The sequence below is a fragment of the Lonchura striata genome, chromosome 12, assembly GCF_046129695.1.
Source record: "Lonchura striata isolate bLonStr1 chromosome 12, bLonStr1.mat, whole genome shotgun sequence".
NCBI lineage: Eukaryota > Metazoa > Chordata > Aves > Passeriformes > Estrildidae > Lonchura > Lonchura striata.
Window position 1 is genome coordinate 19,805,838 of NC_134614.1, and position 23,654 is coordinate 19,829,491.

General features: G+C 47.5%; 1 protein-coding gene across 1 annotated transcript in view; it reads right to left on the reverse strand.

Moving 5' to 3' along the window:
• Nucleotides 1-5,023, reverse strand: part of FRMD4B (FERM domain containing 4B) — an 80,899-nt gene extending 75,876 nt beyond the window's left edge. The window contains exon 1 of the mRNA XM_021550798.3: nucleotides 4,429-5,023. Coding sequence (XP_021406473.2) covers nucleotides 4,429-4,590 — 162 coding nt within the window. The 5' untranslated portion in view covers nucleotides 4,591-5,023. The remainder of the gene's footprint in view (nucleotides 1-4,428) is intronic.
• Nucleotides 5,024-23,654: the final 18,631 nt, after the last annotated feature.

The following is a 23,654-nucleotide window of genomic DNA, read 5'->3' on the forward strand; positions in this document are numbered from 1 at the left end:
CGTACAAAGCCGATTTCTTCTGCTTCATCAGCAACGTTTTTTCACTTCATACAGGAAATGACCTTCCAGAGGTTAAAAAGCCCTTTGTCCAAAAGACCCATATGAAAAGTTTACACTGTTATGCCATAGTTTATCAGCTAATTACTGTGCAATTGGTAATTTCAGTTACTCCTGAACTGCTTCATCACAGAGATGCTCCTGTATCTGGCTGTACATCCAGCAGATCAATCACAACACACCATTGTATTCAGCAGGGAGTCTGGGAACAGTTTTCCCAATTTCTTTAAAACTTAGCATGGAGCAGACTGACTGACACACATTTAACCCTGACTCTAAACCATTCACTTGACCAGTTTGTGATTTATAAGAGTTATCTGCATCAGTAAATAGACTGTGATGCCATGTCTCATTCCTGCTTAACCATACTGAGGAATCACTGTGCTGTGGGATGTACTGGTGGCAACTGGCATTGATACCTCAGAGGAAAACTTCATGTCAATACCCCAATGAAAGCCAGGCCAGTGATAATGCAGGTAATGAAACACAGGATAAATGCTGATTCTAGAAGTCTTTGGCTTTGCAGCTGCTTATTAACCTCATTTATATAAAAATTTCACTTGGTTTTACTGCCCTATAATTAAATCTAAGACAGGTGGCCTATAAACCCAGCATGTGGAGGGTCCTGCAGAAAGCTTTTTTTGGGAATAGTATCAGGACACCTAGAAATGCCATGTTGTCCCATCTCAGGCATTAGGAGGGGCTCTGGGAAGAACCCCCCAAAACCACAGCACTATGTGCCAGAGCTCCACAACAAAATACAGCCCTCAGTCCTTTCTCTGGTAGGAAATGGGAACCCTTGAGTAAATGTTTCTATGCCAAATTCTCATCCAGGAATTTTCCCAAGCCCTAACAACCCCAATAATTCATCCTGACTTGCTGCTGTTAGAAAAAAAGACCTGTGCCAGCTTTTCTATCAGCTGTCTCTGCAGATCTGTTATTTCTAGGACAGGCTTTAAACGCTCCCTGCTATGGACAAGACAATGTTCCCTGGCACACAACCCAAGGGCTCAGAGAGTCAACTCTCACACTGCACAGCCCCTCCCCTCGAGAGGATTTGGGGTTATTTCAGAGTGAAACGGGACACCCCAGCAGTGCTTTGGCTCACAACCTCCTCCAGATGAATGGCTCCGGGCAAGTAGGACAGCCCTTCTCTTTTGGCAGGTGGGACAGATGATGGAAAGCATCCTGGAGCAGGGATCAGCTTGGGGAAGTGCCTGGGTTAGGGGTGAAGTCGCTGTGCCAGTGAGCAGGTGAAACAACAGGTAAAACCTTGGGAAAGGTTTCCCACGAACACAGGCTAGGAACAGAAAGGCTAAGGAGAAGGTGACTGACAAAGGCTGGTTTGTGCTTGCTGGGGTGGGTTTTAGTTGTGCTTAAAGCTGCTAAGGCAGGTAAGGGCTTTATGCTGGCAGAGAGGATTTGAGCCTGTCCTGCCAGCCCCGTGACCACCTCTGCACCTGCCAGCTCCCAAACACAGCTGGGACCCTGCTCAGACACACAAAGGGGTTCGTGGCTTCTCTGTGCTGCAGCTCAAGCTCAGATCTCCCACCAGGCTACCAAGCATTTTGTATTTTAAGAAGGCTAAAAAATCCCCCTCTCCACAAGAACACATGCAGCACCCCAAGGAGAAGAAATCCGACTTGCTTTCCTTTCTCCACAAAAATGTACTGATGATTAAATAGAGACTTACTGGCAGCATCCAGCTCACACAAAAATAGCCACTGGCTCACAAAATGTGACTCCCAAATACTGATCAAAGCAAACTCAGGTTTCCAGGGCTGATCAGCAGCACAAGTGCCTGCCACCTCAGCCTTCCCTGCATGTCCCTTGCATGCAGCTCAGTGGACTAAGTTCTGCCTGGTGTCCTGGTCTGTCACATCATGCACAGTCCAGGGAATCCTCAGAGAGGGGAAAAGCCCACATTTAGACAAAAGAATTTCTATATGAAACCTATGGTATTTTTCATATCTGGAATATGAATGTAAAGGAGCTACAGAAATGAGCCTTCTCTGTGAAGCCAATGTGGAAATGTTAAGCACCTCTCCAGGAGTTAATTTTAATAAGAACACAGGGCAAAAAGGTGCTTTCATGTGGCTGCAATACCTACAGGACCTCTGGGGAAAAATCTGAGTGGACAAATAGCATCCCTGGCAGGTAGGAGTGCCCTTTCTACAAAGAACAGGGGAACAGAGGAAAACAATTTGCTCAAGACAATGCAGGATCTGTAATAATGATGGGACACAAAATCTCACACCCAAGAGTAGAGTCCTGTCCCACAGACATTGCAATATCCACTTCCTCAGAGAAACAGCCCCATGGAGTGCTCTGCACTGCTTCTGTTGCTCCTGTGCTGCTCCACTGGGCCTGAGGTATAGAAATGTAACCCAGGGTGGCTCAGATTTCCTCCCTGCATGCAAGGGTCACCCAGCCACTGTCTCTAGCTGTTTCCATAGCTTGAAGTACTTTAAAAAATTAAGAAAACCAATTTGATTCAGGCTCTTGCAGGACTCTGGTATCTGAGCAGTCGGGTGACATTTAATGCTGTGTGCTCAGTCCTGCACTCAGTGGACTCAGCCAGAGGTTTGAGCAGCTGAGAGCCAAGACTTCAGCACAAAAAGCAAATTGTTACACAACCCAAGAAGGAAGAGCTGCAGGGCATTCCTTCAGCCATCTCACTTTAATACACCCCAAATTACCACTAGCAAATTCCTGATGTTAAAATGTGAGAGTTGCTTTGCTTCTGCCAGGTTTCACCTCCCAGGGAAGACTCTCAGAGCAGCAAGTGGGGAGCAACAGGTCCCCAGCAGGACAAGTTGTGGGCAGAGGGGAAGGGGCACTCCCTGTCCACTTCCTGGGCTCAAGGTCTGCCTGGTAGGATGAGAGAAGGACTAGTCTTCTCTTTTCACCCATTTTCACATCCCCACTTTTCAGACACATGTCAGTGATGCTTTTTCATAAAGAAAAGACAAAGCAACCGCTAGGACACAGTAAGCTTAGGCAGAGATACAGATACAGTTTGTATGGAAAAAAAATCTCTTTTCACTTCAAGCCAGCCATCAGTGTATGGCAGCTGAACAGGCTGAATACAGCTGTTGTCTGAGCTGGTGCTCACCGAGCCTTTATTCCAGCCCTGGAGGGATGGGGTTGTACCTCCATGGGGATGCAATGGAGAGGGAAGGCAGTCTAAGCTGCATGGTCTTTATGTGAATGGACCCTGAAAATAACACCCACACAGCACAGGCGTAGCTGGATTTTACTTAGAGAGGAAGAAGAGAGTCAGAGCTGCATCCCACCACATCCCTACAGGTCAGTAAAGGTGAGCAAAGGAAGAGCAATGACACTTTTACTCCTGCATTCCCTAAGTAGTCATGATCCACATCCACAGTGACACCTGTGTCAGACACATCACACAGTGTTGCCACACATGGTCTGCCCAGGACACATTCAAGCACTGGTACATCTACCACTGTAAAGCTGCTCTCCCACTCCTGAGCCTACCCTAAAGCTAAATACCAACAGATCGCTTTAGGATTAAACAGGCACAGCTGTCCTTAGCTGTGGCATGACTTTCCCATGGAGGTTGCATCCTGGTGCCTCTGGAGACTGTTTGCTACGAGCTGTGTCATTCTCTGTATTGCAACACACCAAGGAGAGGGGAGAAGCTGCTTTGAAACATTCACCCTGATGTAGCAAACACACGCAGCGAGGCTGAGAGCAGGCACGCAGCACAAGTTCACATGCAAGACAGAAACCCATAGGCACAGAAATAAATAACTGCCAGCAAAAACAGACTCGAGAAAGAGTGACACCACCCTCGCTGCAACTGGATACCACAATGGGTGCAAGTACAGGGCTGTGTTTAAGGAGAGCCCCCCAGTTGCCATTCCAGAACCCACTGCATCCCTCCCAAGCAGCATGCCTCCGTGCCATGCAAAGAACTATCACGTTACAAGCTGCCACTATTCAGTGACACAAACACAGCAGAAAAAGCCACGGCCAGTCTCTCCCACGGGAGCACAGAGAGCAGCTCCTGGAGCTCCAGATCCCAAGGGTGACAGCAGCAAGAGGGGGTCCCGGGGGCGTTATATGGGGGGCAGCTGGCTGCCAAAACACTTGTAGATTGACTGATAAAACATCCTTGGCACAGAAAACATCTCCCCCAAACCCTGAATGCAGGCACTTTGAAAGCAACACCAGGACCAGCTCAGGATGCTCTGAGCACCTTCCCAGCGCTGCCTCGCCGCTCTTCACCCCACCGCAGCGCGGAGCAACCATCCCGCAGAAACAACGCGCAGGGGAGCAGGTGCGGGGACGCCGTTCCAAGGAAAAGCTGGGACGCTGAGCTGTTTTTTTTTTTCCTTTTTTTACCTGGTAGACATCGCGGAGGCCACACCAGGCTCGCAGCGCCTGGCGGCACGCCCGCAGCCGGGCCGCGTACCACCGCCGCAGCGCTGCCACCGTCACCGTCCAGAGCAGGCGGCTGCCGCCGAGCAGCAGCTCCTCCACGCCGCACATCAGCACCGAAGCCATCAGCCGCTCCGCTGGCAACACGCACCCGCTGTCGCTGCCTCGCTCAGACGCCTGGCATGAGGCTGCCCGGCTTTATTCGGCGGGGCAGGGCTGCTGCGCTCAGCCCCGGGGTCAAGGCTTGAAACAAACTCCGCTTTCACGGCGCTTCCTGGGCAGGTTCCCAGGCATGCCCCGGCTCCTGACGCCCAGCCAGCGGCTGCACTAGCTCAGCCCTCCCAGCAGCTCACACAGCAGCCTTGTCCTTAGCAGCTTATATAAAGCTCTGTTAAGCTCCACTAGCTGCCACTATGTTTTCTAATTAAATGTTAACCCTTTTGCCATGTGCGCCGACAACAAGCCCGTTTAGATGCTGCAGAAGGAGAGGAAGGCGCTCGCTCAGCGCTGCCGCGCTTCAGTGAGCTGGGCAGGCGCTGCACACGCGAATCCCGAGCTATCTGCCTCCAACACCTCATTATCCGCTATACAGGGAACAAAGCTGCCGTTCTCTCGCGGCTGAGCCCGTGCTCAAATTATACAGTAGAAATCCTGCTTGAAAAAGGCACTTCTGGGGAGCAGCAAGTAGAGGAAAGCGGGGGCGTAGGAGGGGAGGGTGGCGAATCAGTCCTGCAGAAATAGAATAGCTTGGAAGAGACCTTAAAGTCCCTATTGTCCCAAACCCCCTGCTATGGGCAGGGACACCTTCCACTAGACCAGGTTACTCGGAGCCCCATCCCACCTGGCTTTGAGCACAACTTGTGCCAGTGCTTCACAGTACAACAGATGGACTAACTTCTCTTCCAGCTCTAATTGTGGTAAATACCAACAGCACAAAGCCATCCCCCTGTTCAACACTTCCCCCTTGGTTCTTGCATCATATGGGTAAAACACCCGAAACGTGCTTAAGAGATGATTAAACTCTACTCTTAACTAACTCCATTAACACAGCACTTGCTGCATGAGAAAAACAAAGCTGGGCATTGTGGCCGAGCTCTTCACAACAGCCCGCAGCAAATAAACACTGCAATAATAACCCACAAGAGACTCCAGCCTTGCCTCGAGACAGCTCAAAATTAAACAGCACCCTGCCCTTCTGGGGTTTAAAGTGTTAAAGCTCCCAAGCCGAACCTTCCATTTGAGCGCTCTTCCCTATTACAAGCTAAGGGAGGGTGGAAGACAAAGGATGATTAATGTTTTTTAAAACCCCCTCCTCAGAGGATTGGACACTTTCTAAGCTTTTTGGGACAGAAGCTGCATGCTACCATCAGCACTTTGTTGAAGAAACTATTCAAGGAGGAGGTTTTTGGCTAAAATCTTCAGCAAGGCTGACCTGTAAGAGTAAACTCTTGTGCAGTGCAGTGAATGGAAAGCAGCAGGAACAGCCTGCACACAGGCTGGGTGGGAGAGCTAAATCCCACCAAGCTTCCCCAAGGGCACTGCCAGTCTGTCCCAAATGTCCTCACAGGAGGAAGACACCTGCATGCCCACAGCACAGTGGAAGCATTCACAAACCCCACTTCATTCCTTATTAATCAACCTGCTCGGATCTGCAGGAGCTCGTGAGCGCTGCTGTGGCAGCTGGGTGATGTAATTCTGCAGACAGATGACTGCCTGCCTGTTTGAGACAGCCTTTGGACCTGTGTCTCCAAGATCTCCCTCTTCTCTTTCATGCATAACAGAGTGAAAGCAGCCCTGGTCCTCTGGGTGCTGGCATCCCTTGGCTGTGCTGTTGCCAGGGGTTTTGGTCACTCCAAGTCTTGCTTTCACATGAGGAAAACAATGACCATATTTCAAATGGGTATGAAGCTGCTAAAAAGTGAGCTCAAGCAGAGGAGGAGGATATGGCTTCTTGTAACAAGAGATAAGCAAAGATTTGGGCTCTGCATTGAAATCTGGCATCCATATTCCCTCTCCAAGGGTTTTAGCATCCCATGGAATTACTTAGAGCACGTAGCCACAAAAAAATCTTCCTCCTCCTCCTCCAGTGCTGCCCACCACTGTGTTTAGAGGACTTTGACAGCAATCCACAGGTACCAAGTAGAAAAGGTTTCCCTCTTCCACTGACAAATATCCATGGGGTTATTCCAATAACCTGAGCCAGTACCACTGCCAGGCTTGGCAGCAGGGAGTTGCCATTCCCTCACAGAACACTGCTCTGGAGAGGAATCAGCCAGGAAAATCTCCAATGGCATCCATTCACTGCAATCAAGTCATATCCAAATTTAAACACAGAGATTAAAAAAAAAATCCAGTTTTCAAGTGCCATTTCTGAAAGAAAAGGACCCTTGTAGCTAAAGAAACAGTGCAGGGAACTGTCCTGCGCCAGGAAAATCCAACCAACCCACTAGGAAAAGTTTACGTGGTTTTCTGCTCTGCCTGCTGCCCTCAGTGCCTTTTTGTTTTGCCTGTTTTCCCCCATTACCTAAATAGATTGAAAAATAAGGATGATGATTTTCCTTTTTAACAGAGCAGAGCAGATTTGTGCTAGGTTTCTTTTGGTTTTGGATTTGTTTGCATGTTTGGTTTTTTTCAATCCCTCTATGATCCATGGTATCTTTACACTTAACTTACATGTTCTGCAGTTATTCTTTATAGCTTGTGAGCCTGAGCAATGGCCCCTGATGCTCCATCTCAGAAAGCAGAGCCAGGGGTACTCAGGCCTTCCATCCTCAGTGTTCCCAGCTGCTTTTCCCATCATTATTCCCATCACTTTGCCCAGGCTTTATGTTCCTATAGCAAAGTTACAGCTCCATGGGTAGGCTGGAGCAAGGCAAGAACATTGTCTCCACCCTGATTCAGGGCACATGGACTTCAAGTCCAGTCTCATAAACAGAAACTTCACCCATTTTTTCATCCCTAGGTGATAAAACTAAGTAAGAATTAAGTCCCATCTGGAGTTCACCTTCCCAGCTGACCCAAGTACAGGGAACGCACTGTCCCTTGAACCTGGATAGTGTTAAACACACACAAAAATAAAAAGAGCAAAGAGCAAAGGAAATTTGTGATGCAAAGAGCAGCTAAATGCAATTTAGGATCATTTTGGTGGAGTTATATGCAGCTGATGAATTATCCATTCACATCAATCTTAGTCTTTTATTGACTTCCACTCTAAGAACCTGACTGCATGTGGGTTAGTTTGAAACACCTAAATAATACCCAGGCTCCTTAGAGTCAGAACAGAAAACAAAATTCAGCAAGGGAATGCCAGCAGGATAAATACCCAGGTGGTTTCCAAAGGCTGTACCATCCAGATTTCTATTCTGTGAGGAGAAGGAGGGGGAGAGAGCTCTCAGAAAATATCTTTGTAGATATATGTACAACTGTCAGGGGAGCACAAGAGACAGCTACTGCAGATCTGTTTGATGTGCAGTCATATGAACAACACAGCATTCATTGCTGATAAGGAATAAGCCTACACAACAGTGATCTAAGGAGAATGTCACTTTAAAAGGCAATAGAAAACTTGACGTGTGGCAGACTCATGCTTCTCCTTACATTATTGACTGCAGATCCAGAATAATGAGTAATAAAAAGAACAAAGGTTTGCTACCAACATAATAGGAAAAGATGATCCCAAGTGGATTCTCGGGCTTCCTTGCATGTTATCTTCTATGCCAAAATTAATGGAACGAGGCTTAGCTGAATTGCTGCTCCTCTCTTCAAAGTTGCTCATATGAAGTTCACATGAATAAAGAACTCATCTGCGTGTGAGGCCAGAGGACAAGAGCATCAATCTGCTTTTAAATCTACAACGCAGTATCGCTCCTAGATACGACTTTTGATTAGGCATACAGGAAAGGACACACACACAACTAAGTCCTTGGTGATAGGAAATGAAATTAAAGCTTTGATTATTTCAGTCTCTGAACCTTCCACAAAAAAAAAAAAAAAAAGGTGAGTTATTGTGCAGATGCATAAAATGTATAATTCTGCAGGCTTGCAGGTATCTGTCCTGACCAGAGCTTTAAAACATGCTCTAATCCATAATCTGCACTCATATTGATAACATCTGATTGCAGCCAAGATTTGTAACATTCTGTAGAGCAAGCAGTAAAGTTCAGGGAACACAAAAAATAAACCCACAGAGAGCCCTCACAAAGTGATGAGAGACATTTCTGTTTCATGGCACACACCACTATTGGCATCTGCTGCTACCTCAACTGCAAAGGGCTCCAACCCTCAAGCCCTGACCCCTGGGTGGGCTCAGGGCAACGAGAAGCATCCCTGAGCTCCATGCCAGCACCCAAAAACCTCCTTGTCCTCTGAATTCCCACCGGGAACCAGCTGCAGCCCCACTTCATCCTGCTCCTCCCAGGCATGTTTCTCCTTTCTGTACAAATCTCTGTGCAGATCTGCATGAAAATCTTCCCATTTTGCTCAAGTTAGAAGCCAACAGCACACAATTTCACTGCCTTTAAAAATAAACACAAGAACTGCTCAAAGGTGCTGTTTTGTAGGCAGTTTTCATGAGCATGAACAACAGGATTACTTGGGAATTAGGACTTTCAGACAATGCTGAAGGCTGCATATACCCTACAACTTTATTTTTTAAATTCCCGTCATGTACCAAGCCTGTCAAGCTATGAACATTAATGCAATTAACCCCAAATAAAGATGAAGTGACTTTTCAAAAATTGGTTTTGCTACACTCTGGCCCTTAATTACCTACTTATATATAAAGTGAAATGCAGACATGGGCACCCTCTCTTTGATGTTTTAACCTCTCAGTACATAAGATGCTTAAGCAGCAGCACCAGTGCACAGGATAAATCTGCAATCCAACCTGCCCTGATCGAGAGCTTCTGATGCAAGATTCAACTTCTGCTAAAAGTGTCTGCAAACCAAACTGGTTCTTTGAGATTATCAAAAAGAATTAATCATAATGTGCCTCTAACTAACATACTTAATCCTTCATATAGCACAAATTTGGGGACCTGTCAGAAATTAAGTCTACACTTCCACAAATATTTATTTACTATTATTCACATTATCAAACTTTAATTTAGAAAGAATGAAAGGATCATGCTACTCTCCTTTAAGGCTAACAGCAGCATCCAGTGTAGCTATTTATTTATCAGGTTCTACACCAGGAATTTCAATTCCCAGCTTTTGCCCACTGAACTGCACCTATGTCAAGTGCATGGTGTAGCTGAAAGCCACAGCTACACCCAAAATGATCCACAGCTCCAAAGGGAGGTTGATACCTAATGCTCTCTTCTCTGGATGAGGCACATCTTCTAAAATTTTATTTTTATATAAGTATATATAGCCTCTAATAAGCTTATTTAAGAGCAGCCTTATATATTTCTATATGAGGTGCTGATGTTTTCCCTCCTCTCACAGAGCCTGAGCTGTACTATATTGCTCTACACTAATAATATAAACACAACACTGTGATGAACACATTTTTAAAGATGAACAGCCACTATGCCAGAAACACAAATTTCCTGCAGTCTGTATTCCATAGTAAACTAATTAGCACTTCACATCAGAAATGAAGTGCCACAGTCTTTTAACTTTATAAATGATTAAGCAGCTGCTGTCTGATTCCTCAAACAGCAAATTTCATACCTGCCATACCCAGAACTACAAAATCAGGTCAGGTTCAAAACAAGCAGCAGATGCTCCAGTTTCACGAGTCAGGGTTTATCATCTTGCACTACCACACACTATCACCATCAGAACAACATCACCCAGTTTTCAGAAGACAAACCTAGTTCCTCCAGTGCAGCAGGGCTGTAATTTAGCACAGCTCCACTGGCTTCAGTGAAACCTCACGTGCCCAAACACACAATCAGGTGGGGATGCTCAAGGAGGCTACGTGACACCTGGCAGCAGGGAGCAGCACTTCTAATGCAGGTCACTCTTAACACATACCTACGTACAAATTGTATTTAAATTTGTATAAACATGTATTTGTAAGGTGGGAGAACTTCACAGCCTCAAAGTCAGTTCACACTGAAAAGATACCTAGCAGGGAGAAACACCAGACTTGTGGGGAAAGAAGGATGAGGAAATGGGAGAAAAGAGTTTGATCTCCAGCTGAAAAAGGATTTGTCTCTATCACACACAACAGAGCCTGTGAATGCTTTCTAAATACAAGTTTATATCATTTTTTAGCCACGTGGGTGATGGCCAGCAGAGCAGGGTGGGGACCAGCAGGAAGGCTGACACCTACCCAGCCACAGCACCACTGTCTGCATCTCTCTGGGCACAGAGACCTGCCCAGGGACACAGCACAGCAGGTCAGGATGTGACACTGCCCTCCCTGCTCCAGGATGGGGCAGGACCATGGAAAACCACCCTCTTGTTCTCTGCCTTGTGGGAAGGGCTTCCTCCTCAAGGAAAGCTCCTTCAGGAGGGGAGAGTCATCACCAGTGACATGGGAAACCATCCTGCTCTTGGTTCTACTCCCAGGTCACATCTGGAGGAAACGAGAGATCAAATGGCACAGGGTGGAAACGTGGAGCATCCTCAGAGCTGCAGAGATTGGCACCACCAACAGAGAGGGCTTCACCCAGAGCCTCCCTGGGACAGAGCTGCCAGAGGAAATGACTCAGTCCCTGTGAGAGGGAGGATTCTCCTTCTGGGAAGCATCCCTGGGAAGTGACAGCACAGGGGGGAAGAGACTGTGGCTGCCTTTGCAAGCTGAGGCAGGAAAAGCAATTTCTCTCCAAGCTGCTGATTTCACCTACCTGAAGGTGCTGATTTCACCTCACTGCTTCCTAACCAGGTGCTAGCCCAGCAACAGGTCACTCTCAGTCCCATGCAGGCTGTGCTGTGCCTCCTACCCCAATACCAGCCCTCAGAGATGGTCCCCAAGCCTGAGAGGGGACAGGAGCCTCCAAAGAGGGACTGAGACCCTGCAGAGCAAAGGGCAAGCAGCTATCACACCCCATGAAAATAAATTATAGAAAGAGACAAACACCCTCTGCATCTCCAATCTCAGTGCTCCTATACTTCTACCTCCCCCAGACTGGCAGCGAGGAGTAATAAAGTGCACAAAATACTTTCAACATCCTAATTTTGGAGGCAAAACTGTAACATCTGTGCACTCACACGCCATGCTGACAAAATTTCTACCTCCTGTGCCCCATTACTCAGGTGAGTCAGTCCAGTCCCTTCACCTCCCACCCAGAGTTGCTGCAGCAGCTTCCCAGCAGCTGGAGCAGGGCCAGGTCCCTCTCCGTGGCTGGACACTCCTCCTGCCCATCCTCCTGGAGCCATGGAGTGCTTCAGGGTCTTATCAGAGACGTGGCAGGTTGCAAGTCTGCAGGGGCAAAGGGATGCAGGCAGGTGACAGGTCCAGCCTCACTGGTTTGTGCAACGCTGCCCTGGCTGCAGGAGGGTTTCCTCCCCAGCTCTGGTCACTCTGGTGGCCACCGTGCTCCCTGCCAGGTGCCACACCTGCCCAGCTCCCCTCAGGCACCACCATGGGTGCTGCCATTGCCCTGCTAATGTCCCGGACATGAAACGTGGGGCAGCGTCTCCTTCATTTTGAGTCGCCAAGGAGTATTAAAGGGAGCTTGGAGAAGCCAGGTAATTATTTCTGGATGAAGAATTTCACAGTAGATAGAAGTACGTGAGGAGCGTGGAAACCATGGCTGCCCCAGCTTTATGATTATTTTATAGCCTCATTAATCTGTGGCAAATGGGGCAGAATTAGTACATAACCTAAATACTGGGCAGAGATCTACAGCTCTGTAAGAGGAAGCATAAATGAGATAGTCAAGTTTCAGCATTTTGCATGATATATGTGGACACAGAGACAAAAATAAGAGCCCAAACCTACCAGTGTTCCTGACAAGAATCTTTTATACAGTGAGAATAAGTGATATCTAACTCATATAATTATATCTTCAGTGCATCCATTCTCTTAGGATGAGTAACTTAGGATGCTGTAGCCTCTAGAAAAATCATGACTCAGAGCAATGCTCTGCCCTTGATTAGGCTTCATGGGTCATGCCTAGTCCAGGGAAGGTGTACCTAGGAAAGGACTTACCCTTCCCTATGTACCTGCTCAGATGTCAGAGTTCAGATCGCTGCACTCCATCAAACAGGAACCAAGACAACATCTTGGATGCCTCTGTGCTTCTTCTCCCTATCCCCAGTTCCAAACCCAGCAGAGCAGGATTCACTTCTGTGTCCATTCAGCATCTGGCACAGCAGAGCACCAATACTGATACAAGCACTCCATCAAAATCCTTATTTAAAGTAACCCATCCCCAGGGCTGCTGGCTGGCAGGGATGAGGGCAGCAGCACAGCAGAACAGCTGATGCTCTCCCAGGGCCACCAGCACTCACTTCACCTCCCCCAGGCCCAGGCCCCAGCCCCACCACTCCAGCATGCCCAAGAGAATTGTCCTGTGGACATTTTCATCTGGGATTTGATCCTGCACAACCTGAAGACAACAGATCTTGTTGCACTTGCTATAGGTGAGGTCAGTTCAGATCCTTTTGAGGCAGAGCTGTGCATTTTCCCAGCTAGGGGAGATTCACTAACCAGTGGAAAGAGAGAGTAGCTGTTAATAAAAGAGACAAAAATAAATTGGTATTGTAAGTCTATATAATAAATTGCCAGCACTTTTGGTGCTATGGACTGATGTTTTCTGTGAACACAGGTCTGCTGCAATTGCACTTCCAGAGCTAGGAAACACAAAAACAACATTTCACAATGTCTCATCTGTTGCTACAACAATTAGTGCCTCATTTTATTAACAAAGTACCTGTAAAGTACTCATTTGCCAGCTCTGGGCAAATAAATGGGCAATAACCATCTAAAATTTGAAAGGAGGCAGCTTGGGATGTCTTGTTAGAACAGATGAGCTCTGGTGTAAAGCACCTCTTGAAGGTGAGGCTGTTTTCAGGGTGGCTGAATGTGGCTCTGGAGAAGGAAACAAGTTGAGCAGCTCAGGGCATTTTCCCAAAGAGGGGTCACTTCATGACTGTGGGGGTGCAAAGAGCAGCTGATCCAAAGGAGAAGGAGAAAGAGCAGCCATTGAAAGGATGTTTTCATCCTCAGAAGGCATCCAAAACAAACAAGCAGCATGCCATGGGCTTGATCCAAAGCCCTTTGAAACCAGTGGAAAGCCTCCAGCTGCCCTCAATAGGCTCATGGGGAGGCCGGGCATGCCTTGGGAGCCCCACATGCTGCCCCACCAACAAACACCAGCCCAGTGGGGACCCTTCACCTCCTGCAGCTCCTCCTGCCACTGCTGTTCTGCTCTTCTCAGCCCCAGCAGGCATTCTGCAATCATTAGCTATTCAAGCCATTCAAATTATATTAAATATACGCATATAAAAATAATTTTTTTTCTACCCAGCCCCAGGAACTCATACAGGTCTTGAATCCATTGCTGACGTAGCTGTGGATCACAAGATCTGCACCAAAAACCTGAACTCTGCTTCTGTGCTTCACAAGGTTCCTTCTGGAGCCACCACACAGCCCAGTCCTCCCCCAGTTGCCACCTTTGCGTTTGCCCTGGAGCTTTCAGGAGCTGCACAAGAAATCTGCACTGATGCTACAGAAATTCCAAGTTCTTCTCACCAAGACAGGTCAAGTTTAGACAACACATTTTGCACGTTCAAGCTGAGCAAGGCTCCTTCGAGTCCCGATCCAATTTTCCCTCCCTTGCGATGAAGAAATGCCCAGGGGAAAGGCCAGCAGCTCCAGCAGTGCTGTCAGACTCTGCAGGGTGGGAGCAGTGAAATGTCAGAAACACAAACAATGAGAGAGGAAGAGGGAGGGAAACTGGGATGGCCACGGGGGCTGAATCAGCCCGTTGAGGTCAGCAGGGTGAGGTGCTGGGCACAGAGCCCTGTCCCTGCCAGGTGAGGCTCACCCACAGCTCACCCCGCTCTCACAGCCCCACCAGACACACGGGGCACACACAGCAAGTCCCCCCTGCCAGCACATCTGTCCCCACAGCTGGTGGCCATGGCCACAGCCACGGGACAAGCTGTGCAATCCCTTATCCCAGTACTTGTGGAGGTGAGGACAAGGGTGCAGAGGCAGGGCTGTTAGCTCAGCCCACAGCTCAGTCACTCATTTTCCAGTTAACCGGGGAGAACAGAAGGGGAGAGGCAATGGTAAAGCCCGTTCTCCCATTCTCTGTTGATAAAACAGGCTGTTAAAACTCAATATACTTCAGATCCAGTGTTTCGTTCTGGTTTTTAACTCTTTTTAACTTTTCCCTCAGTCACCTTGGCAAAAAGGGAAGCAGAGCAGACATGCTGAGAGTGAAGCTTTAGCCCAGCCAGGCTCCCACAGTTTCCTAATCTCTCTTCTGGCCATCCTACAACAGCATCAGCTCCCCAATGGAGGTCAATCTGAGACCATTCATACACTTTAAAAGTTATTCCTGCTCTAATGGGCACAAATGAGAATTCTGCATTTGTTAACAATTATCCCAGGCAATAACTTCAATTCCCCCCCTTACTTCCAAAGGAAGCAATGCAGACTGAGAACTGAGTAGTACCTGTTGGCAGAGAATTTTTTAAATTAATGGATAAGAGGGGCTCAATGGCTTCCTAAAAGAAGAAATCCCATTGCTTCCCTCTTCCTGCCCCCGTGGGATGTAAGGCAGACTTGAAAACTGCCCTGGCCATTATCAGAGCTGTGATTCAATCAGCTTTTCATGGTCCTAATTAACGGCTATTTGTTTTAATGGGCGTGATTCCTCACTTGCCAAGACTGCAGAATCATTATGTATTTTTCCCTTCCTCCTTGGAGAGGACATGAGACCTTAGCCAGGCAAAGGAAGCCATTTGGAGCAGGAAGAGGATGCTTGGAAGTAGAGCTGGGGTGCTTATATTAGGCCCTTTCGGAGGTCAGAAGATCAAACTGACTTTTTTTTAAAAAGAAGTCTGCTGTTCTCATTTACATTAATGGCCAAACTGTAGCACCAAGGGCTCTTTGCCTGCCCAGCTGGTCCTGGAGGATGCTCCCCAGAAACCCAACTCCCATCCTGTGCAGGTGGCTGGAAGGGGACAGGGGACATCCAGCCCAGGAAAACCAGAGCACCTGGTCCTCCTCTCCCTACAGCTCCATCAGGAGGAAGGAGAACTTCCACCTACTTCTGACTGGACCCTGCTACACCCAGTTTCACTCCCTCCTGCCTCATATACTGTTCCTCAAGGCAGGCAGTAGCTTTTGGGTGGGAACAACTCCAGGACTAGGGTTTTGGAGGGTAAAGAAAACACAGCTAAAGGCTGAACGGGCTCAAATGTCCCATAGGCTGCCTGCAGAGACAGCAACATTTGCTCTTTAGGGGCACAGACAGAGGGGACTGTCCCCCCATCACAGCCCTGTCCTTCCCACCCTCCCCAGGCACTCAGTGGCCTTGGCAGGGTCATGGGGATATCTGTCCCTTCTGCACAGAGGCAGCAAACTCCTTCAGCACACAGCCAACTAGAATTCACACAGGAGGGGAAAATAAATTCTGGGGTTCAAAAACAAATCTAGATGGTGCTACATTATCAAATCCTGGGGGAGTTAAAAAAATAAAATACAAGAAGAGTTACATTTAACATACTTTGCCCCTTCCCCCGCTGCTGAATGTTAAATCAAATAGTGCTTCCCCCCACCAAGAACACAGCAGCCACGGGAATACAACTCCTGCTTCTGTATTGCTAAGTGATGCACTGGCCTTACAGCAGGTAAAATTGTGGCACAGCACCATCTGTTTCCCAATATGCTTGCTGCCAGCTTCCATTGCAGGGATTTACTCCCACAGCCCTTCCAAGGCAGAGCATCTGTCACAAGAGAAAGGGATCTGTCACCTGCCCACTGCCTATTTGGGACACAGCCTATTGAAAGGTAGGGACAGAATATTTATTTTCTGTCGCACAGCACAGGCTCACAGTGCCAGCTCCAGTGAATAGCCCTTGATGATGCTACACATCCTTAAAATATTGCAGGGGAAGGCACATTTTCCAGCTGTTTGTGCCTTTTGCCAGAGCACATTTAGATCAGCAGTTTCTCTTCTAAATATTCTGAGGGTTGCTGCAAATTTTCCACTATGATTAAGTAGAAGGAGAAAAGCAGCCAACAGCTCCACATCTTTAAATTGAAATTCAAGGGACTTGTACACAAGTACTTGTGAAAGCCTCAGACGTCAGTCAGGCAGCTTCCAAACTCTTGTGATGGTTTCAGGCAAATCCCAAACAGTGACCAAAGCCCCAGGGGGCTCAGGACAGAGCAGACCCCAGGGGTGACCATCCCCAGGGGGTGCCAAGCCCCAGTTCTGGGGGTGCAGAGCCCCCCCAGGACTGCCCCATCTGCAGCTCCCTTGAGCTACTGCTGGACAGACTGGCAGGCAACAGAGCAAAGCCCACACTCCAACTGGAGCCAAATTCCTGCTGTTCTCCCTCAGAGCAGCTGGTGGGGCTCTGTGCTCAGCCAGGGGAGCAGAGCCCTGGGCAGCTGGAGCAGCAGGTTCCCCTGGCTGCAGGAGGGTTTCCTCCCCAGCTCCGGTCAGGCACCACCATGGATGCTGCCATTGCCCTGCTAATGTCCCAGACATGAAACTTGGGACTTAAACTAAGTGTTTTGGGGCTGTGAGGTTGTGGTACAGGTTCCAGCAGCTGGCTCGAGCCAGGGCAGCATTCCCACATGGTTAAGCCTCCATCCCCTCAACAGCATCATGTCCAAATGGCCAGCTGACCCTCCAGCCAGCCCAGCATCGGGAGCCACGCCAGGTCTGCCATGAGCAACACCCATGCAAAACAAACCTGGGAGAAGCCTCTCTGAATACGTCCATGTTCTGTCACCTCCGATCTAAGCTCCACCAACCACTGGGACATTCCCCAACTCCTAAGGTGGTAACAATCCCCCGGGTTCAATTCATTACCAACCCAAAGAAGTTCCTCTCACCTGAGACTCGGCAGACAGGCACGTCCTGGAAGGGAAAGCTGCTTGCACACCTCACCCCCTGCCACACGCCATAGGCTGTCCCGGATCCGTATCCAGATGCTCGGCCTTGGCTCTCCTGCACAGCCTGGCCCGGTGGCTGTCCTGGCCAAGGGTGCTGGTCACACACGGGCACCCGAGCTGCTGGCTGCAGGCAGGGGAATTCCTGCAGCACCGGCAGGAGCGGCCGAGCACCTCCCAGGGCAGCCGGGACGGGAGCAGACGAAAGCAATGAGCAAACTGGTTCAGCCTGTTGCTGCCTCTGCTCCGCACACGGGAGGTGCGCAAGTCAGGTGTTTGCTCCTGCCCCAGCTTGGAAAGAAACAAAAAACAAAAAACCCAAACCAAAAAAAACAAACAAACAAACAAAAAAAAAACAAACCACAAAACCCCCCCCCAAAAAAAAAACACAAACAAAAAAAACCCAAAAACCCCCAAGAAAACAAAAAAAACCAAAAAACGCCCCAAAAAACGCCCCAAAAAACAAAACAAACAAGAAAACCAACCAAAAAAAACCAACAAAAAACCCAAACAAAACCCCCCCAAAAAATTTATGAAACAAACAAAATAAACCAACCCCCCAAAAAAAAAAAATCCAAAAAAGGCAAAAAAACCAAAAAAAACCAAAAAAAAAACAAAAAACAAGTGGTTTCATAGGATTTAAGACTTTCACCTAAGTACTTTCAAAGAGGATATTTGATGACTGAAATAAGGATAAAACAAGACCTAGAATTTCAATGCCAAAGTTGTAGCAAAACAAACCCCTCCCCAGATTTTTATTTTTTTTTTACATATAAGCACCTCCTCTTCTACAGCCCTAATTTTATTGTCCAGTCAGGAATGGGGAGTCTTGTTTCCACTTCTCTTCCCTCCAACCCCATCAATGTCACAGGCTGTAAGAAATCAAGACAACAGCATCACTTTACAACCTGCTCTCATCTCCCATGGAAGGAAAGCAGAGGATCCACCTATGCTTCAAAAAGATCCAGCTGATCTGGAAGTACAACCTGTTATACTCTTCTTATACCTTAAATATCTCAACGCCCAGGTTTCAGTAGCTGCTTTGCTGCCTCAGGGATGCACCACATCAGTGCACCAAAACACACAGCGAAAACACACAGCTCTGAGCCAAGGGAAAGGCTGATTCCAAGCCTGGCACAGGAGCCACTGGCCAACCTGTGGCTTTGGGACTCCCCCTTGGTGCCATCAGAAACACAATCTCACTTCAGCTCTTCAAGAGAGCCCAGCTGAGCTCAGATCCTGGGATGCTTTTTCTCATTTCTCCCAGTAAAATGACTTCCTAGCAAGAAGTCACTGGGCACCTCATTTTCATCACTGCAGCGCTGTTAGTGCCTGTGCTTTGCTGCATTTCAGCCCTGAGAGATTCACCTGCTTCACTGTGCCTCCCAGAGGTGTGTGTAAAATCAGCACCCCCAAAGGAGCCTTGCCTACAGCACCCAGAATGCTCCACTTGGAGATTTTAACATTTATGATTTAAAACATCTTAAAGCATCAGTGCATGAGTGCACTTCTGGCCTATTGTTGGACTGCTCTGCTGGGAGAAACCTAATCAATTTATCCTCACAGTTCTCCAGCCTTTGCTCATCCTCAGTATTATACACCAGGTATGGATTTTATCCTGTTCATTATTTCACTATTTCTGCAGTGTCTTTATGGGATACTACAAGGCAGAGTTATCTATTTTCCCTTGCAAAAATCTCATGCATCCTAAATGGAAAAATCATTCCAGATTTTTACTCACAGTCACACAGAACAACCTCCATGTCCCAGCCTGTAAGAACAGACTGGGATTACACAAAACGCCAGGGACCAAGACCCTGGTGCAGACTGAACCACAGCACAGCTCCATGGTGACATTCCCGTGTCCCCCAGCCCCGCAGCCACTCCTGCTGCATGCCTTGGTTCAGCCCAATAAACCCCTCCTTGCTTAGCATCTTTTAGGTTCAACTCTGCATAATCCTTCCCTCCATTAGGCTAATGAATGAAGTGTTTCCAAGGAGCAGAAACACACTTGTTACCAAATTACAAGAGTCGGGCTGAAGCAGATCCTTTAAACAAACACATCCTGACTAAGCTCTTCCAACCCTGTTTACCCAATCCCTCCTCTCCAGCCCTTGGGTATCCCCAAAAAGCAGCAGCACTTTGTTCTGCAGGACCGGTCTTTCCATGGCCCAGGGCACTGGCCTGCCCTTATGCAAGGAATTTGTCCAATTCCCCTCCTGGGTGAATTCTGCTGGGCTTCTCTCCTGCATCCACACACCTGTTCTTAGAGAGGGCAGCTCTCTAGGGCAGCATTAAAAACATCCAATGCTGCCAAAATCTCCTGCTCTCCCTGGCTTTTCTCCTCAGCAGCTGCAGCATGCTTGGCTTACAGTTTTGGGGGCTCTCACCCATAAAACTCAAGCCTAGGGGAGCTGCCCACACTGCTTGGGGAGCCCCAGCCCCCCAGGACTCCAGGGTTACCAACCTCCTCTCAAAAACTCTATTTTTAATCCCAGCGATCACAATGATGACGGTGGCAGGACTTGCACCCGTTTCAACCCTCCCCACATCACGCTTACTACAGTGTGCAAACAGCCAGAGAAATACAGGATGACAAAGCCCATCCCCAAATATTTCAGCCCTTTGGGCACGAAGCAAAACCTTTCCCAGTGCTCACACAGAGGGATGCCAGCACACTGCAACCTGTCCCACGACTGAGGAACACTGCACCAGGCACAGCAGCACAGGGCACACTCTGCCCCAGCCCACCAATGCATTCCTGCAGCCCTTCAAAGCCTCCCCACAAGTTTATTAAATTTTATTTTACAGATACCACATCCCCACAGATGCTTTCCCACCTCAAGAGCAGTGATGCTCTTGAGGAAAGGCGAATTTTCCCCTCTCACTAAACACCCACCGATCGGCCATGGGGAGATTCCCACTGGGAGCAGCACCAGGCTGAGGTTAAAGAGATTCTGCTGATCAAAACCTTGGCAATGCCTGAGCAGGGATTCCTGGATTTATTCAATTATTCATGCCGGGCAGTGCCTCACTAGAGGGCAGCCAGCACACGGCTCCCACAGCCCAAACCTCCACAGCTCAACACAAACTCACTGTGCAATTACAGAAGGCATCTGTGGCAGGAACATTCTTCTCTCTCTCAGGACTTTTAATAGAGGAGTACAGAGGAAAGAAAGAGCAAACAATTTCTATTCCTGCTCCTTGTTTTTGCCATGTGGAATGTGTTTGGATAATTGTTTACCTGGGGTGATTACTTGGTTGGATTCTGGTGAGGATTGTCTGAGCCTGATGGCCAATTCAACCCACCTGGGGCTGGGCTATGGTGAAAGGGTCACGAGTTGTGAGTTAGATATGGCAGATAGAAAAAGTAGGCTTGTAATTTTAGTATCTCCTTTAAATAGTATATTAATGCATTATAGCATAGTTATAATAAAGAAATAATTCAGCCTTATGAACTGGAGTCAGACATCATCATTTCTTCCCACTGGGTTCACCTGCATTTACAATAGGACAGTGTGCAGAGCGAGGGATAAAACACTTTATTAATGCCACTCTGCATGTGGTGTGGCTCAGACAGGGGCTCCCAGAGGTACATCCCTTACTCCCAGCACCCTGAGTGCTCAAATTCACTCACCACCTCCAATATTAAAGCCTGCTTTTCATGATTTCCCCACTAAAGTGCCAGTATTTACTGAACAATGCAATTTTTTTCAGCAGAACCTCTAAATTTTTCTCCACAACCCCATGAGAAAGAGGCAGAAATTTATTTGGCTACCTACAGAGGGGAAAAACAGCAATTCATAAAAAAATCCCAGCAATTCACACACATTGAAAAAAAAAATCCAGGCCCTAATTTTGTTTTATATACCACACAAATATAAATCAATGAACCAACAGCACCACAGCAAAGTTCCCCTTTCCCATGGGAATACCCAGGGCCTCACCAGATAAATTCCTTCATGCCAGAAACAGCCAGATCAAACCCCAGTGCTGGGAGATCTGCTCTGCATTTTAGGTATTTACAGTAAATGCTTACCGTGGTGTAATGGCCTTTGTATGGCAACAATACCTTGTCCTGTTAGGAAATCCCATGGGAATAGGGATTTAAGGTAGACAGTGTAAATTCTCACCAGGATTTAGTAACCTCCACTGGGACTGATTTGCTTAGAACAATAGTTAAACAGATCAAATATTCCCAGGGGACCCTTCTCTGATCAGCAAACTGATCCAAAACTTCCTGGAGCCTTTCCAGGCTGGGTCAGCCCCTCCAGTGCCAACATTTGGTTCTGGAGGGGCTTGAACCCAGCACAGCCCTGTGGATGACCCCATCTCAGCAGGGACTGCCCTTCAGTCATTTCTGCTCCACGTTTTAACCAACCAAATTCAGGTTTTTTATAGATGAAAGTCTTCACAAATTGATCTCTGTTAGAAGAAAATTGGTCTCGGACTAGAAAGGAACATAATTTAAAATATATTGCCAAAAAGAACATTGTTTTTTAAGAAGAGGACAATTTTTCTCCTTATAAGTTGCTCTCAGTTCTTCAAGGCCATCGTGGTCCCAATTCGATACCCAGATCCCAAAGGTCTCCTGGCTTCAAGGAGTAAAACAAAACCATATCCAAGAATTCCCCTGTGAGAAATCAGTCTTGCCCACAGCCACCATGTAATTAATGTGTTCCTGCTCTGTGTATTCTAAGAGCACATTGGCAAGCTGGAATTTGTTTCATACATATTTTTTCCAGTCTGTCCCTTAATCCACCTGAACTCCTAGCAAGATGACAGGACAGAGGTCACCCTTCACTCTGTTACTAGAAAGTGAGCCACTGTGGGAAAGAATGTGCAGGGCAGCACATGAAGTCACTGCCTGAGACACCTGCAGCAGCTTAGAAACTTGGACAGAATGAAGAATTAGCCCTTTTCCAGGACTGCTGAATATTATTACTCCTTTCCTTGAACAGGGATTTTCACTTATGCACACTTATGTATACATCAGAAATGAGAAAGCAAGATGGCTTGTATTAAAGACAATCCTAGGACTTTATAAGCCATACTACTTACATGCCAAAACCTCATATTGGATTTATTTTTTTTTTATTTTATTCTCCAGCCCCAGTAATTTAGCAGCACATATTGATTCTGAAAGACTGGGCAAAGCTAAATGAGCAGGATGCAGGGGCAGCCAGGAGTAACTGTTGAGCCAGAGAAAGAACTGACAGAATAGGAAGAAAAATAATATCACTTAATCAAAAAAGATTAAAGAGAGTCTACGTTTTCCCCTGTTTGAATGGCAAACTTCCCATCAGATTAAAGAGACCACTTAAAACCAGAATGTTTTCCATCAGAAGTCTGGGTACAGAAAATAAACCAGCTCATATTGTCCAGAGGCTCAAATATTCTTTCAGTTTATTCCAAAAAGAGAAATATATAGGAAAAGAAGTGATATATATTTTCTTTTTCTTCAATTAAAATAATTTTCTGGCAGTGCTTTGCTGCCCAGTGCAGGAGCACAGGCACTGCTGGGACTGACACAGGGCTCATGACCCACTGTGGAGGCAAATTCCCTCCCAGCAGTGCCAGCCCCACTGGGATCCATGGGATCAGCCCTTCACCCTGCCCTGGGGGACTCACGCCAGGAGAGGATGCAGCTGAGGTTCAGAACATCCTTTGAGGTGAAAATTAAATTCTCCATGTTGTGGGTGGGCCCCTGGGAAAGCTCCCACCTTCCCAAAAGTGAGCTGCAGCACAGGGCTGGGGAAAACCTCCCCCAGCCCTGGGGACAAGGGGACAACACAAGCTCTCCCCTCCTGTAACACAGCACAAGCTGCCCATCCTCTCCTCGAGCAGAACTGCATTCTACATTCTGAAACCAGGAGAAAAAGAAACAGTGCATGGGGACAGGATTAGTGTTCAAAATTAATTAACAGATAATGCCCCAACAAATGAGTTTCATCACAGTTTATTCCCTCATCCCACAGGGAGAACATCCTTCTTATCAGAGCAGCAGAGAAAGTGAGGACAAGCCTAATAAAAAGACAAGCTGTACTTCTGAGAGTTGTTATTTTTAACTAATTCTCCCTGTTTTGTTCCACGTTACTTTAATTAAATGGCTGAGATTGTGCAAAGAGCCCAATCTTGCACCAGCACTAATGTGCAG